Source organism: Leptodactylus fuscus, chromosome 2, assembly GCF_031893055.1.
Source record: "Leptodactylus fuscus isolate aLepFus1 chromosome 2, aLepFus1.hap2, whole genome shotgun sequence".
Taxonomy (NCBI): Eukaryota; Metazoa; Chordata; class Amphibia; order Anura; family Leptodactylidae; genus Leptodactylus; species Leptodactylus fuscus.
This window is the reverse complement of record NC_134266.1, coordinates 142,139,263-142,158,105: the sequence shown is the minus strand read 5'-3', so window position 1 is coordinate 142,158,105 and position 18,843 is coordinate 142,139,263. Positions and strand designations below refer to the sequence as shown.

At 39.6% G+C, this 18,843-nt stretch overlaps 1 protein-coding gene across 2 annotated transcripts in view; it reads right to left on the bottom strand.

The window, feature by feature from the left end:
- Positions 1-18,843, bottom strand: part of ULK2 (unc-51 like autophagy activating kinase 2) — a 77,514-nt gene that overhangs the window by 36,966 nt on the left and 21,705 nt on the right. For both annotated transcript variants that reach the window (XM_075264753.1, XM_075264754.1), the window contains exons 3-5: positions 16,343-16,384; positions 5,034-5,066; positions 3,439-3,475 (exon numbers count right to left, since the gene is read on the bottom strand). In XM_075264753.1, coding sequence (XP_075120854.1) covers positions 3,439-3,475; positions 5,034-5,066; positions 16,343-16,384 — 112 coding nt within the window. The remainder of the gene's footprint in view (positions 1-3,438; positions 3,476-5,033; positions 5,067-16,342; positions 16,385-18,843) is intronic.

Here is an 18,843-nt window from a genome sequence, read left to right as displayed (position 1 = left end):
GTTTACATATGTCATCAGCATATTACATTGGTAATGTCTGGAATGGGTCAGGGGTGAGACTGTACTCTCCCTGTGATCACATGACCAGATATCCTGCCATTTTTATTACTCTGGATAAGCCAGTGGAGGTGCGGCAATTTCCAAAAGAGTCGCTTTTTTGGAAACCACAGAATGTCAATTGTACCTACGGAAACACCAGCAGTATCCCTATAGATATAAGTGAAGCAGAAAGTCCACAGAGGAAACCTTTTTTTGCTGCAGCCCGCTATGTGGGGCCTTAGCCTTAAAGTGTGTTTGCATACGACTGGTGGGGAGACGCGTACATATGCGAGTGGGACAGGGCAGCACAGTGGCTCAGTGGTTAGCACTGACCAAGGACAACATTTACAAGGCGTTTGTATGCTCTCCTTGTGTTTGTGTGGGTTTTCTCCGGGTACTATGGTTTCCTCCCACACTTTGAAGAAAATCTGAAAGTAGATTGTGAGTTCTATATAGGACAGTGATTAACAATGTCTGTAAAGCTATACAAATAAAATAAATACTGAGTGACAGAATATTTGGGGTGCCTGGAATGTGTTGGGGTGTAATTTAAGCTCAATTTGCAGCTTGAGGGAAGATTGAGTGAGTGGAGTGAATTAACCCCAGACAGCTGCATCCATGTCATGTGCTAGGATGGTCTGTATGTGATACTGCAAACTTGTCCAGTGTATCCCTGGCCTTGGTTTTCTAACTATGGTGCTAAACTAGGCCCTATGGGAGGAATTTAATATTAACTTTTGTGGGGGCAGCAGAGAACAGGTCTCTTTTCTATAATATGTTTTGTTAATATAAGTAGAAGGATGGGTGCTCATTCATTGCAGAGATTAACAGTGGCTTTCTCAGTATTGGGACATATGCTTGCCATGGAGGGGAGCCGATACCCATCTAGGAACAAAATTGGAAAGTCATTCTGGCAGGTCGACTCAGTTTAACGTGCAGTTAATTTAATTTTCGACATTATTTCAACTACAATGCATTTAAAAAAAAATTATCACAAAAATTCAAAAGATAGGGATATTAAAGTGCAATGCAGCATGCCCCATCTTCTGACACTTTTAGCCCCCCAAAAAACCCCAAATAAATTCACATAGCCACCTTAAACTCCAAAACAATTCAGGTGCTGTTCTGTGCACTGTATGTCATAGAACAAAATATATAAAAATAAATAAATAAAAACCATGACAGAACGGTTTTGTGACATTATTGCAGATCAACCTGAGGAGACCTATAGCATATTGTAAGTCAAGACTTTAGATTATAAGACTGTGCTCTTTAGGACAGAAGTCTGCCATTCATGTCTCAAGCAGTGTACTGTTGTTTTGGTTTTCCCGGAGGAAAACATTATGTATCCGTGCCTCCAGAATTGTTGACTTCTTTCATGCAGCATTAGCTTGACACTGTTGCTGCCAGCGCCAAGCCCTGTGTTTAGATGGGTTAAGTAAGGACAGGCTTTTGGCACTGAATGCAGATTACAGTGAGAGCTCGCATTCAGAACCGAGAGGTCTTTCTGTACGATGACACACACATTAAAAAACACATGTAAACGTCCACAATAAACACTTCCAAAGATAGAAAAGATAGCATAAGTTTGAAGGAGGAAGTGAATATTTTAACGTGCGTGGGTACATAAATATTATGTAATTCAGAAATACCAGATTTTGCAGCCACATAGAAAAGGAATTCAAATAGAATACATAAAATATCACAAAGGCATAAAAATAAGCAATTTGCAGATCCCAGGTTATGGAGAACAAAAACTCACTTTGAAGTGAATGATTCTGTATTATTATTTATTGGATATTTCCAACTCAGACATTTGGTTTTTCACAGGATATGCCATAAGTGTTTGACAAATGTGGTGACCAAATGAAACATGTCCCACCTGGTAAGGTAGCTGCTGACTGCAAGCTAAAAGTGCAAAGAGAACTATGCATCTGCCTGCATTTATTTCAATAGTGCAAAGAGAACTATGCTTCTCCCTGCATTCATTTACAGGGGCTGTTTACATGCTTATTAAGTGAAAGCAGGTGCAGACAAGGTTATAAAACAAGATACTAAACATTACTCTCCTGCCACCCCAGCATTGATGCTCTCAGGATTACAGCAAGTCTTTGTTTAGGTTTCCCACAATGATGGTATGCCATACATACAAGAGACCACCCCAACCAACCATCAGCGTCAGTGTCCACGTGCTATACATGCTAGTGAGGCCAGTAACTGGCTGCAGCCATCCTGTATATATGGTACATTATTGCTGCGGGCAGGTAAACAAAGACTGAAGGGGGCTACTGAGGCAATGAAACTGGATTAACTGGGGATTTAGGGGGAGAGTAATTTTTGGTCTGTTTTATAAGGTTGCTTGCAGCTATTTTTTTTCTTATACAATGAGTACCCCTTTAAGTACAGGCTTTGTTTATCTATGGTTTATCACTGAAGCATGATGAACTGTTGAAAAAGAACATTGTCTTGTCTAGACTAAAAAGAAACAATGAAGCAATATCACTTTTGATTGCTTTTGTTGTTACAAAAGAAAATGTAAGTGAAAAGTTCCCAGTTTATTACAGGACCGAGTTCATGCGTTTTCCATAGTTAAAGCCATGTAGACGTAGATGCATATTTTACCTCTCAATATAGAAATTTACATAGGATCGGGGAATAAGTGCCTGATCAGTGTGGGTCCAGCTGGGACTCTCACTGATCATGAAAACAGTTGTCTTACGTCCCACATTTTCACAAATCTGCTGCCACTTCACTCAATCCTAGGGGATTAGATGAAGATAATCAAGTACAGCACTCTGGAGCTTCCAAAAATAGCCACAGACCTGAATCAAGACCACCACTATACTTTAAAGGGAGTCTGTCGGCACCAAAAATTTTTATGAAACCAGCTTTAGAACCTTAATGTGCACAGATTTGAGCACTATGAGGTACTGGAGCCGATCCCACATTTTCCTGATCTTGTGGAATAAGAATAGATGAGCAAGGAACAGATTTTAATTTGATCGGTGTAAAAGAAAAAAAAAATAGCCAACAGATAAAAAGTGTAAAACAATGGCCAATAGAGAAGACAGTCAAAACTAGTTTGAATCACTGTTTGAATCACTATTTTGCCAAACCTTTGTAACTTTGGTTTGTGTTTAGGGAGTATGAAGTCCACTACTGTATGGTTCTCTCCATGATCAACAGACACATTGAAGGGAAAAGAAAAAAGAAAAAAAAGAAAGGAAAATATAGTACACCTTCACCGCATAGCAGCCAAGACAATGAAGCTGAAAACAAGAGGCTCCTCTTACAGCTAGAGGCCTGACTACAGGGCCCGGGTTCTTTTAAACAAAAGACTGAATAGGAAAACCAGAGGTGTTGACTTTTTTTTTTAACTTAAAAATGTGAACCAAATACCTTGTAAATAATCTGCCAGGTCTCCTCCATTGCAGTACTGTAGAAAATAAGAACATGACCATTATTCACAGGCAAACAAATCTACAAGGCTTGCATAATAGCAGTCTAGTATGCTGGCAAAGAAAGGCCCACAATCTGGTAAATATGTTTTCAGACTTTTCATAACCACCAAATGTTCAGACAAAGTTTTACAGTTCCCTTTTCTGCAGTCGTGATAAACAGTAGATGAAACAAAGGCTCAGCGAGCTTGAAACAATATAAACCACTTGTCCTCTACCCACATGAGTGCACACGACTTGTTCAACTGCATTTGGGAGCAATGATATACTAGATACACAGATTTTATATACTGATTTATATACTGATTTTATATACTTAGTTTAATCTGCCTGTCTCTATAATATCCTATTCTACTTAAAAAGAAACCTGTCATGAGGATTTAGCCCCAAAACTGCCACCTATCGGTTATTTAAGAAGTGGACAGTTAACAGTTATGCCATTTTGGTAAACTTGGTGTAACTTGGGGGGGGGGGGCAACTTCGTACACTGCATTCAAATAACTTGACGGATGTCATGGAGGTGTGGAATGAGTCATGTTGGCTAGTCCTCCTCCTGGCTTGATAAACATCCCACAAGCTTGATATATCATCACGGTCGTGTCTGGCACAGACAGCCAGTATACCTTGCTTCACTGTACAAGAACAACTAGAAGTAGCTTTTCTATGTTACGCTGAATACTCCAGAATACAGGGTATCATGGTGAAACAGGACAAATAAATGGTGGTTTAAAGAGCAAAACCATAAAAAGGCCCCCTGAAATTCCAACTGGTGAAACCGACAAGGACCATTATTGAGGATTGCTTGCAATGTAGGCAGTATTCCATGCATATAAATGCACTCACTGTAGATGCCAAAGGAAACGTACCTATATGCAATAAGTGATGCCAGATCCTCTACTAAAGCAGTTGTATAACTCTCAAATATAAATGTTAAGATCCAAAATCACCGAGATAACACAGATTTCCCATCACTGCCTTGCATTACACGCTTTCTGCAAATGCAATGCTGACACAGATCATTCTTATCAGAAACAACCCTGATTGTAACCCACAAGGCTGCAAGGAATTTCGGATTCCCCATCAGTGCCCCATAAGAATTGCCAGCAGAGCACAGGCATTCTGCATATGTAGAACTAACAGGTCATCACACTCTGATAATAGGGAATGTAGCAGTGTCAGCAGGGTGGCACCAAGAGAATCTATACAATTAAGTCACTCACAATGGCCTGTGTGTGAAAAGCAAATAGGAATCAAAGTGTATGTGGAAATAAAGTAATTCGGACTGGAGCAATATATCTCCGCATGAATGGGATTGGTATATGAAGTATCCAATAAACACAGTATTGGATTGCCATTTGCAGTTGTAAACTATACATCATACTAAGTGATAAGAGTATACGCCTAGAAACACTTTACACATCTTAAAATTACTAGTCATTTCCTTTATGTTTTAGGTTGAGATCTGGTCTAATATTCTATATTAAATAGCAATTGAGTATAAAACACTAGAACAGTAAACAGTAGAAAACATTTTACCTCCATAACCAAGAAAACGGAGTTGGGCATTTCCTGTAAAACAAATATGAACATATAAGCAAAGAAGCAACTTCATCAGAAGTCTCCAATACAGAACAATTCATTTCTAGTAGAACATTTCATTTTACATCTTAGGCCCAGTTCACATCTGCGTTCGGTATTCCGTTCAGCGAGTCCACTTGGCTACCCCACGATTGGAAACCCATATGCCTTAAAAAGCAGTTAACTAAGAAACCACATGGACCCCATAGACTATAATGGGGTCTTGGTGGTTTCCACACTGCAAACAGCACTTTTATCGCCACGTTTCGTGTGGAAACAGAGCGACAACCACACGGACAACACAATGGTCTATGGGGTCCATGTGGTTTCTTAACTAACAGCTTTTTAATGCATATAGGTTTCCTTTTGTGGGTCCCCAAGCGGGCTCCCCAAACGGAATACCAAAGACAGATTTGAGTCGAGACTTATTTATCAAAGACATTTTATGAAAAGACGACGATTACAAGGTTATTGCCACAACACAGGTTTCATGGTCACCAAAAACAGAAGATATCAGCACCATAAACATACCAGGTCAGGTAGGTTAAATGGCCATGCAACTGGTATTGTGGGAACAGTTGTAAGTGTTTATAGAAGATACTCATCAGGAGGAGAATTTTCAGTGTCAGTTTTGCCAGAGTCTGCAATGCCGTAGTTTTCGGCCAGATTTATCTAATTTTGCACAATGCATGATGAACATGAAACATCCTTAAGTCTAACACTTCTGTCCTAAGAGGTAACTCTACTTTCTATGCCACTCCCTACTTGAGGGCATTTGCCAACTCAATTCGACAAACTAACAGTTGCCCCAAAAGTCGCAAAGCCCTATTTAGTACAGCCAAAGGACGCAGCCACAAATCACTGATCTGTAAGTTTGCTACGTTTGCTCAGAACACTTATAAATGCTGTAGCATGATTTACTACTCTAATGTCAGTGTGATCAGGCTAGTGCCCCCTCTGTTAACTTCTGGCTGCACCAGAGACCACTTGCTAGCCCCTGTATAAAGTATACCTTCAACATAAAGCTATGATGTATCCCACTGTATAGGCATACTAAAAGGTTCCCATTGCAAAAACAAAGTTGTAACTTTTTTTTTTATTGTAGATTCGTATATAAAATCTCAGTCTACTATACTAATATTGCAGCAAAAACAAAACTACTTTATATATTTTACTGAAATCACTTTCTTTTAAAATCGTTTTACTACTACCCCACTCTACCCAACAAAAGTAAATCATAGCCAAAGTGTATCAGAACAGCCAAGTGTTAGCATGTGTGGATTAAAAGAATTTACGCCACACAATGCGTCTTCTGTCACGTGACCTCCGTAGAAATAACGCCAGAGTCCTTTGGCATGATGAGCGATGTATAGGGTTCATTTCTCTCCATCCCTCATCGCAAGAACATAACCTATTGATCTTTCCATGGACACACTGAGGATGCCGCTTGACTACATGGTCGGGCATCAAAGTACACCCAATCTGTACCTTGCTGGCTCTCGAGACACAAGGTTAGATGAATCAATCCAGGAATCCTACAGCCTTAATGATTTATACCATTAAATCTAATATCTCTTATTAGAAGAGATGGTTTAATGGAACTATGTATCGTTAAATTAAACTTCTCAGTAGCCATCCTACAGATGTCAAATTATTAAGGGTTCCTGTTATACACACATTTGTGTTATTGCATGCCTGCAGATGACGTTAACCCAACTTCTGTGTACTATGTTTGGAGAATGTCGGTCTACATTCCCATGGACTTTGTGGAGAGCTCAGTATATGAACTTTCTAGCGTGTGATCTTGGAAACATTTTTCTGCAGTTTCTTAGAAAGAGCTTTTCTAGGAAAGTCAATAGGACTGACATCAATCAAGCGTATAGCCTCTGAAGGCAGGTGCTCTCAAGCCATGCAGCTCAGATTACACTCATAAAGTTCACTTTTGTACGCCACACAGCTGGATGTGGGTGACCCCATTATTTATGAGTCATGTGCCTCTCGCTCTACGGTCCTAGTAATAATTGGCTACAGTGCTTGTAAATTACCAGAGGCGCTAGACATAGTGCTCAGCAAGAGAATATTATTGTTCACTATGCATGCACATACTTCATAAGAGGCGAGGCTTGTCCTAAGTAAATTAACTGCAAAATACTTTACTGGCTCCAAAAAAAGGAATATTTTCAACTCAATACAGCATCAGGAGACTTGGCCGTTCAGCAAAAGCGGACTATTTAATATAGATAGTGGATTACCACGCAAGTTGTCTGATCTTATCTGTGCTTGCACAGAGTAATGTCATAATCAGACAGATAACTGGAAGCAACGGATATGCATGAAAGAGCAGGAAAACACAAATATCAGCCAGGTCTGAATATTCCTGAATACCGTGATGAGAAAGAATGCAAAAAGAAGAGGAGGAGAAGGGGCGAGCGTACGTAATTCATGTCTACCTTTATGAAACATTGCAAATACAATGCCCGTTGTAATTATTTCATAAGACAGTATCACTGGAGCAGAAACTGGTGAATGGAGGGTAGGGAGTATTACAGCAGAACAAGCAGTGCTTCACTGCACGCAACATAGTCGTGATCAGTGTCACAGGCCTAAGAAATGTTTGTAGAATCTGTCATTTACTTATTTATTAATACATTTCTATGGGTTTTTTCTATGCTTAGAAGCAGTAACAGAGTCCAGTGGGTGGTCCTGACTGTGATTGACAGCTATCTCTGTATGCACAGTCAGAGAAGACAACCGTCAGTCACTGATGGACCGCCCCACTGTTACAACTTCTAAGCACAGGAAGAACAATAAATGACAAGCTACAAAGTGACTCTTTCCCTATAAAACTATACATCCATGCTGCCTAAGGATTACACTCCATTTTCCCTTTAAAGGTGCATTGACATGGTAAGCATTTAAAGGTGTCGTGTAGGTTCTCTACCTCTAGAACTACCACATGTAGTAATAAAGATGATCATGTGGCCCCTTATTCACTACACCATGGTCACCACAATCTCCATAGAGATTAACTGAGAAATGGCCTTCTCCGAAGAAGTCTACTGGCCTTACTGATAAGTCTTAAAAAATAAATTCTCTATTTCCATGACTAACCGGAAGATGAGATGGTAAACTCAGCAAATCTAAAAATCTCAAATGTCTTATCACGAGAGGGAGATGTCCCACTAAGCAAATTATGTAATCCTAGAGAAAATCTTACACTATGGACATCTGTATTGGAGGCTCCATAAAGAACTACCGGTATTTTCCTGTCAAAACAATAGAGACCACACTGTTACCCAACAGACTATACTATTAGTCAATGGGGTCTATTTATGGAATCCTAATGGAAGCAAACCATAGGGCTGAAACCTAACATTAGTAAATCACTGCAAACACTTCACCAGCTGAATAAATATCAGAAATGTCCACCCCTCCAGTACTGGCCAGACATTTTTATTCTGCAAATTCACACGGATTTTTTTTTTCTTTAACTGTGCCAATCGCCTTTGTAAGAAATATTCAGTCCCGTGTAGACATGACTGGGCATAATGCCCAGTTTCAGAAGTAATCAGCAGAATGTTAATAGGAAACTACTCAACACGCTGTACTAGTGATATGCTGATCATTTTCCTTCAAACCTATCTATGTAGCCCCTTTGGAAATCAATTAAAAGAAATAAAAAAAAAATTGGGACATCGCTCACATACATCACTGAGACATTCTGTGACCTTTCATTAAGTGAATGATTCACCTCAGCAGCCATGTACGGCAGAGATCTGCACCAAAACAAGACACCGAAGAAGCAGTACCGGACCACAATGGGGGACACTGAAGCACCAGGAGTTTGCCCCAACGTGTGAGCACAGCCTGTGTAATTGGTATAGTCACTGTAGTGCACAGGCCTGGCTTAATTTAATGGTATCTAATTAGCTGCCAGGGATACTGACCATGACAGACCTTGTGCCACCATGCTATATGGGAGGTGTTAATTCAATTATGATTGATCTAATTAGCAAGGGTTATTGACCATTGCAGACATTGGGGCAACAATTTGTACTGTAGCATATAAACTATTTCATCATACATACCAAAGTTAGAAAAAAGGGTTTTTTTTCATAACAACATTGAAAAATGCCTTTAGATTCAATCTATAATTTTTTTATTTTTTTTTTAAACATTACCCACAGTAGCACTGTCTCAGTACAGTAGATCTGCAGGGGTCTTCGGTGTCAGCCCACTGCAGACCTATTGTTGATGGCCTATCCTAAGAATAGGATAGAACCAAAAAATCCCTTTAAATATTTTTTCAAAACACACCGCAGGGGTTTAATACAGATCAGGTAAGAGTTTAATATCATAGTGCTTGGCTTCTCTCTGTTTCTCATAGCATGCTCTCAGGTAGTCAAGCAGAAGTCACCTGACAGGTTCACTTTAAATTCTATGCAAGCCTTTAGAGACACAGAACCAATAAGCGAGGCACTATTACTCTGTGTCATCCTTGCTCCATTCAATTAGTACATCTCATGCTAAAAGGCAATAAACAATACTATTAGCTAATTAGCGATAACGCAGCTACCTACTGGTACGTAGAAGGATAAAAAGTCATTAAGACTCACCCAAGAACACTATGTGGATTAAAATTCCATCATGTGGCAGAATTTGCTTCAGAAGTAAAAGAACACATAAAAAAATAAATAAATAATAATAATTGTGTCACCAGTATTACAACAAGTGAACACTGGACTTGTCCTCTTGAGAATTATATTTAATGTGTGTAAACAGTGTTAGGATGTGAAAAAACATGGATATCAGACTAACAAAGCACCCATTTGTGTGTGTGGAGTCTTAATGTTTAAAAAAGAAAAAAAAAAAAACCGAAGAAAGCCCACAATCTATTTTTAGGGCCCCTTCACACGGAGTATACGCTTACTGATTCTGAACGTAAGGGCTAGTTCACACGGAGTTTACGGGAGCGCATTCTGGCACATATACACGTGTCAGAATGTGAGCGCTCAAAACAGATCCCATTCATTTCAATGTCTTCAGTACCTAACCATATCACAAATATAATAACGTCATTGTTTTAGGATATTGCTTATCAGTTCCCTCCATCACCATTCTGATGTGAAGACACATTGTCATTAAAGCTAAGTTCACATCTCCAACAGAGGCTCCACTATCTTTTTCCAACAAAATGCTGGAAATCTTGGCAGAACCAAATGGACCTCTTTATCAGTCAATGTGATTTGAACACAACCAGTCCCAATGTGACTGCGTCTCACTGTAAGGCTGCCAGCTTTGGAAGGCAGGTGCATATGCATGAGCCTTGTGATGCCAGCAACAGTACAGGGAGTAAGTAGTGGGCACAAAGGTACCTGCACAAAATTTCATGCACAGTTCAGGAGACTGTTCACACAGTAAGTAACATGGCGCCCATCTGAGTGAGAAAAAACACCAGACAAGTCCTCTTTAAAAATGTTCAGATTTTTCCAGTGACATAACTAGCGTCATTTTCTTATTATGCATCGATCATTTGGACAAGCATTTATTTTGGCCAAGTAGTTGCTTAGGCTCTGTTCTTTTTCAGCACTTCTCCACTGTTTTTAGACTGTTTGCATTGTGTAGTATGATCTGCTCATTATCCAGACATAAAAAAATTCTAATTATAGAAATTGTAAATCTGACCATTAGCAGCGTGACCACTTCTGCTAAAGTCATGACAAGCACCAAAAGTCTGTGAACCATGACCCCTTCCTATGCACAAAAGCAGCAGAGCCTGAAATGCATGTAACGTCCGAGCTTACTGCATATGCTCCCAAATAATGAGCTGCAATAAATGGTTTTTCTGACAAGCTATGTAAGATTCTGAGCGAACAGAAACTGAATGCCCCAGGGGATTAGACACAAAGTGGTACAGCCTGTGTGCTTTAGATACCTTTTGAACTCTCTATTCAAAATGATGGACTGAATATAAGTAGTAAATAATATATGCATGCATCTATGACGCATACATTGCAAAATTTCACACTCTGTTTTTAGATTTCTGAGCTAAAAAAGGAATGTTGCTATGGTATTACTAGAAAACAAGTGCAAACCACTGTATATGTTCTTCTCTCCTATGCTGCCATGATGGGATTTGATCCGATCCCAAGTGCTAAATATAATGGGCCACACACAGAGGCATATGGCCATAAGGCTATTTGATCACATATGGCCAATTTGAAATGAGCATAGATTTGTACAAAATTTGGATAGGCTCAACAATTTCTGCAAATTTGTATGAACATACCCTTAAGCCTGTTCCATCTGTGCCTGCTACCTGTTTTGCGTCCTGCAGTCACAATAGAGGGATAGAAATAGAACAGTGTACATAAGATGGATGCCTCTCTCCCCCTCCATTACCCAGATGTGCCGATTAATACCCGGTTCAAATCTGCGTTAGGGTTTCCTTCAGGAAGTTTACTTGGGGATCCCCCCCCCCAAACGAAAACCTATCCACATAAAAAAAAAGCAGTTACCTAAGGAAACCCGCAGACCCCATAGACTATAATGGGGCCCGTGTGGTTTCTGCATGAAAAATGCAGACAGAAAAGTCCTGTATATAGGTGAATGGAATGGCCCGAACGCAGATGTGAACCGGGCCTATGCAATTTATGTTGGTTAAATATAGATATGGAGTGAATGAGTGCATGGAGTGAATGAGTTCACATTGTAATGAATCTCTGCTGTCATAAAGGTCAACAATTCTGTTCATTGGTTCATAACTAAAATGGAGTGACTGTCCTGTATCATGTAGCCTTGCACATGATATAGGTCTCGCAAGACTTCCACTTTGCCAGAAATAACTTTACAGTGCCTTATGCAGAGGTAAAAATGTGCTTTAGTTGATGTGATTTTAGATTTCCAGATAGTAAACATGTAGTCTAGTTAGAAGATGTTTAATATTTGTTTTACTATTCAATTTTGTTAAGCGTGGATACACACACACACACACCATACACCTATGAAATCTTAGATATTTCTGTGAACAAATAGCAAATGCTTTTCACGACTATGTTTAGTTTCCCTTTGTAATGTGAAGCTGGTAAACTATAACAGATATACAGGTTTAAGCTGGAGTTCTGCACATTGCCCATTTTACCCTTTCTGATCTGGTTCCAATTGTGTCTAAAGGCCCTGGCGCAGAAAAATTTCAGCATGTACAAATATTTTGAAAGGTTTACTGCTGTAATAATGTCAAGGCCATGGGAATAACTTTGCCAAGTACTAGGTACTGTCCAGATCAGCTTCACAAATGGTACAGTAAGTCTCCTGCCTGGTGTTTTTGCTTTGAAATTTATAGAATTGTAACAAACATTGACTTTGACATATATGTTTACCACTACATGTAACTCCGTAAGAACAGCCATCTGCTCTACACTGCCATAAATAATATTATGTTAGTATAAATTGAAGTATTATAAAACATCATTGCAATTATAAAGAACTGGAAGGCTAGGGGATTTACCACCTTCATACAGACATTCGTTGTGGTAACCTAGATCAGCTATTGCTACTTGAAGAAATTCGCTGGATATTCAGACTTGATGCGATGAAACCTTTTGGTCTTAAGGATACAAATTTGGGTTTTTAGACACTACATCTGTGTTTAGAATATTTTAGTAATGATTATAGTCTTTCATTAAATTAAAGTCAAAAACTGTAATAAAAATTTTTTTTTTATCCCCCCCTAAGGCTGGTCTTACACGACCGTAATGCATTTGCGGTCCGCAAGTTGCTGATCAGCAACACTAGTTGCTGATCATCAACTTACACTCCGCAGATGTCCGTGAGCTGCCGCACTCGCCCATAGAGTTCTATGGGCGAGTCCGTGCAGTGCCGTGAATTGTGGCCATTGCGGACATGTTCCAAAAAGTGCAGACCTCGGTTGCGGCCCGGCATACCACGGATAAAATATCCGGTGGAGTACGAGGCCGCATTGACTATAATGTTTCCACAAATGGTCCGCAATTGAAAACCCTCAATTGCGGACCATTTGCGGACTTAAACTACGGTCGTGTAAGACCAGCCTAAGCAGACATAGCTATATGAAATAATTAGCTGCATTATGCAGCCTCTCTAAGGTCTGGTTCACATCTGCATTCAGTATTCCGTTCAGGGAGTCGGCTTGGGGACACCCCCGAAAGGAATACTGAACGCATCTACAAGTGATGAGCTTATGAAAGCACACGGACCCCATAGGCTATAATGGGGTCTGCGAGTTTTCTGTGTGGTGTCCGCACAAGTCATGCGGAGAGAAAAGTACATCATGAACTACTTTCCTCTCCACATGACTCATGCGGACACCGCGCGGAAAACACATGGACCCCATTATAGTCTATGAGGTCCATGTGCTTTCATTGCTCACCGCTTGTTAATGAGGACTACCTGAATGGAACACTGAACGCAGATTTGAACCAGGCCTTATATGTTATGCTTGCAAACGATAGTAGAAAAAAAAAAAGAAAAGGTGTAGGTGATACTTTGTATCTTTATTTTTAAGAATCGAAATGTCACTATTTACAAACACAGACTTCTATTTTCCTTTCCATTGATCTGACTACCGCTCTCATTAAGTTGATTTCCATGATTCCTCTCATGTCATTCTCATAAAGAGAAGAATAGAAGCAAACAGCCATGCAGATCTATGTTTCAGTCTATTGGAGTTATGTGAAAAGCCAAAATCGGTGTACATCAAAAGGGCAGAAAACACCTTTAGGCTGATGCCCCACGTTACGGAAATGCAGTGTTTTTTGTTGCTGATTTTTTTGCAGTTTTTTTTTTTTGAGCCAAAGCCAGGAGGGGATTGAGCAGAAGGTAGAAGTATAAGAATTTCCTACATATTTCCCATTCCTTTTGTAGCCATTCTTGGCTTTGGCTCAAAAAAAAAACGTAAAAAAATCAGCAACAAAAAAAGCTGAGGCCCCACATTACAGAAACAAAGCATTTTTTGTTGTAGATTTTGCTGTGTTTTTTAGAGCCAAAGTCAGGAGTGGATTTAACAGAATGGAAATGTCTAAAGATCTTCCTTTATATTTTCTATTCATCTTTAAGCCATTCCTGACTTTGGCTCAAGAAACTGCAGCAAAATTTGAAATAAAAAACTCGTTAGGGGTTAAAATGATACCAGTATAACATCCATTAGAATGGCGTAGAAGACATCCAGGAGTTAATCTCTTAAGAACAGGGCAACATCGCTACCTGGTCACTAGACTGAAAATAGGACACTGATCCTATGAGAAGTCTCATGACAAACCTTCACCAGTCTGGAAGAGTTCCAGATTTGGGCAGCACGCTTCCTAGCGTTAGCTTACTCCATGCTCAGTATTTAGCTAAGTGACTTGCAGTGCACATATAGCATTTCAGACAGTCACATGAGATACTCCCAAGGTCAGCTGGAAGCCACAGGAAACATAACTGAGCTCACATGGACTTGAATATTTCCAAGGCGAGGGCACATCTCTGTGCACCACAACATAACAATAAATGCGACCTTTGCATTTGCCTCAGACATTTTTACCCCCATAAGGTAAGGTCACAGAAATGATATTTGTAAGACCATGTATTTTACAGTGGTTTAGATAATTTTCTCAAGTTTTAATAGAATGTACGCAAGTCAAATATCGGCCATTCAAAGACAGGTCAAAGGTTGACACCAAATATTTTCCTTGAACACCCCCCCCCCCCCCTTGCCGATATAAACAGGCATACTCGGTCACATGCACGTTCAGACACTATGTCACTGTAACTTAAAGGAGATACCTAGAAATTACAAAAGTTTGCCTAAAAGCAAACCCACAAGCACCTCCAACTCGCCACTGCTCCAGTGATCCCATACAATTTCTGCTTACGGTACTTATAGCAGTAATGACACTTCTTATATGCTACAGCCAGTACCTTGCCTTACTAATGATACTGGCATGCTGACTGGCTGCAGCATTATTGGTCACATGTACAGTAAGTCATCACTAAAGGATGTAAGCAGGAACAGGCGGAGATCACCAAAGCAGCAGGGAAGCTTCAAGGAACGGACAACCGATGGATTCCCATTGTAGTTAATGGAGTTCATCGGCTCCATGTTAGACCACTGTTGTAGCAATCTACCTACACATTGTTTTGGTTCTCCAACAGACCTAAACTAGTATGAATCTAGCATTCATCACATGGCCACCAGTGACATCATTCACATTGTGCAGAAATGTCACAATTATCACAATAAAAGATGTTTGAAATGTGTGCCCATGAAAACACCAAGGTCCCAGGCAACAAGCCTCCTGGCAACATATATTTTTCTCTATCCAGGTGAATGAACAAAAGCTCCTTTCTTTTACTATCCAGGTGCAATTATGTGCCTTGCGATTATCAAGGATTATATATGTTCAGTCCCAAAGTTATGTAATTTAGAAGATTTATATCTACAGCTCACACAACATGACAGCTAATGCAGCTAATGGCCTTGCTTTGTCTGAATCCGACATTCTCTTTTCCTGAAAACAGATCACCATGTACAGTGATGCATCTGCGGAGAGCTGCAGGGAATTCTTCAGAAGAATCAATCACGGAAGGAACAAGACTCCTCCACTTAAAATAATGCAAGTATAGTAAAAAACCTAAATTCTCCAGGAAGAGACAAGCCCACAGGGAAATCTATTTACATCAAATATTGGTGTGTAAGGTGTTAGCCACTGTATAAAATGGCATAAAATAAGTAATTACAGATTAAGAGGGTTATTCCATTAATATCAGATAAGGGCTTCCTTGCTGATAGGTGGGGGTCCATCCACTTGTGCCCCCCACTAATCACAAGAACAGGGGTCCCGTTTCCCTTTCTGAATGGAACAGGAGGTTGATCATGCCGAATCTCAGAGCTATTTTGAGGGAGAAAAGATCAAGCCGTAATAGGTCAGTACCATGGAACTGTAGATCACTTGGAATTGGTACTCATAACTAATATTTATCCTTCTACTAGAGCTGTAGTTTGTGACTGTAGCCCAGCTACATCTCTACAGGCACCACAACCTGTCTCACTGGTTCTGGCTACCCCTCTAAACTCATTCAGACTTTGTATTTCACAAGCTCATCAGGACATAAATGATTGGAGAGCTGACTAGTATTATAGTAACTGATGTCTCTTCTGGCAGAACTGCAGGAAGAACCTGGAAATCTGTTTTCATATTTTGCTTGGGGATTCATTTCAAGGTTAGTATTAATGTGGACATATATCATACCTGGACATCGTAAAGAGCTACAATGTTTTCATGCTGCAGTTCCTAGAAGAGAGAAAAAAATAAAAGTTAGTGGATAACAGTTATAGATATCACAGTAGAAAACCATTGTGTTACTTTTTTGGTTTGTATTGCAAAGAGTAAAAGCTATGGGTGAAGCCCACAGGAATAACTAACATGCTGCGGGTTTTAAACCTACAGCACAATTTGCATATTTACAAAATGTCAATATCTCGGCAATGTAGGAACCAAACCAATTCATAAGGGGAACATAATGTTCAGTTTAGATAGCCCCAAAGTTTCCATCTCTGGGGCTGGGTGGATACGCTTGGCCCTGGCGACTTCCTTTTACTCTGCCCAGATAATATTGATTGTAGGGAGTTGTAAAAACCAATTACTACCAAATTCTTAGGTTTATTTTCACATGCTGCAGTCATGCTCCATTTATTCTTCAACTTTTTGAAATCTTGGAAAAAATGCAGTTATGCGAGTTTCAAATTGGAAAAAAAAAACAGCTACCCTGACTGAAACATGAGAACAGTCCCTTAGCACCTTGCATGAAGGACGTTATCTGTAGAAATGTCAATCTGTTAGATTAATGTTGGATTTTATGGTTGTTATTGGGCATGATGTGACATATGGCGTTGTGGTTTAGAACAACATGCCTGTTATATAATCCAGGGAATAAGCACACTTGCTAATTTACAGCAACTTAGCATTACCTAAGACATCCCTGTTTACAATTCGATGTGCACATTTCTTAGGGCAATTGTGTAATTTGGTAATGCAACATGACGGGACTATGATCCATGAAGTCATTCAGGGACAAACAGCGCTTTCAAAGGAATTACTAATAAAGACAAATCTGACGGCATACTAACATCTCAAAGCCAAGTAACATTTATACTCACTCATACTGCCCTGCCCCGGTGAATAAATAAGATGTGTCATTTAGATATACACAGACACCACATTGTGCCCTGCAGCTTGAACAGCTGTTAAATTATAGATTATTGATCTCTATGGTTACTGCAAAGTCAGAGAGCATGCTGACTTTTTCCTTAATACATGTTGATCCATTAAACCTGCTTCAATGGACTCCGTCTATAATAATAATAATAATAAATTTTATTTATATAGCGCCAACATAGTCCGCAGCGCTGTACAATTTGTAGGGTTCAGATACAGACAGATACAAAACAAATATACAGCTTGTAAGTGTATGCAAACAAGCCATTTGTAGCAAGATAAGGAACAGTATGTTGTTGAACTTTCAGCAACTTGAAGACTTCCACAATTCTCCAAATTTTTATATACAAATAAAATATACAAATTATATCTTTATATACAAATATTATACATGGTGTATGTATTGAACATTCTCCTTAGCTGGAGCATTGCAAAATCACCTCTGCCACTCATATTCCAACACTTCTTTATCAAAGAAGAAATTATCAAACCACACACACAGAGGACATGCTTCAGAATTATTTTTCTAAGAGCCACTGCCACAAAAACCACCTGAAATTGGCCAGGGGTCTCCAGCTGCTTTCAACATTAGTAGTGCATAAATGACATACTGCCAATTTAAACACACAAAGTGCTATGAGCTTTAGCCATGGAACGTGGATGAGACTTAGTAAAAACCCTTTCATAAACATTGTAGTAGGTTGATCGCTTGTGAGTGGGTGCATTTGCAACAAGGGTGACAGTAAGGGCCACTTTAACCAAAGAGCAAAGGGTGCATCAAGCCATATGATGCGGTCACACATTTTGGGTGCGGTCCTGCTTTTCTTGGTGACAGGTAGTGATATCCTTATGAGGCAGATAAAGTTGAATATGATGGATGAGCAAATGGCTATCATCTATGTGTGCCATCATCTAGACTTCCTCAGATATCTGTGACAGGGAGATGCCATGAGTGCAGAACCACAGACATCACTACAGCTAGAGTCTGCATGAAGTACCGTGAGAATTAGGTTAGAGGAGCGATTTTTTTTTTTAATATGCAAATATTTGATCTATCTATCTTAGTAGGTAGTGTTAGCAGTCCACAGGTTAGCTAGAGAAACAGGGGGAATCTGAGTGAACTGCAAAGCATCATGGTAGTTGTAGGGTAAGACAGCAGGAAAGCTACCCATGTAAGCACATGTGGGAGATACCAGTAACTTCCACAAAAACCCAGAAATCACTCGAAACACTGCCAAAGGTATTTGGGTTCACTTATTAACCCATTGATAGCACTAACAGACCTTTTTTTTTGTTTATTTTAAAAAAAAATATATATATATTTTTTTTTTTTTTTTTTGCCCGGAAAACCCCTTTGACTTATACCAGCATAAAACAGCTATATTGTACCAGCAGAGATATTCTGGCACTTCATATCATAGAATCTGATTATGAAGGGATCCGGGATTGCACTCCTTTGGACAAAGGGGTCAGTATTGCCTATATAGATGGACTCCTTGGCCCTTTACCATACATGTAGCTCAATATAACTGAGC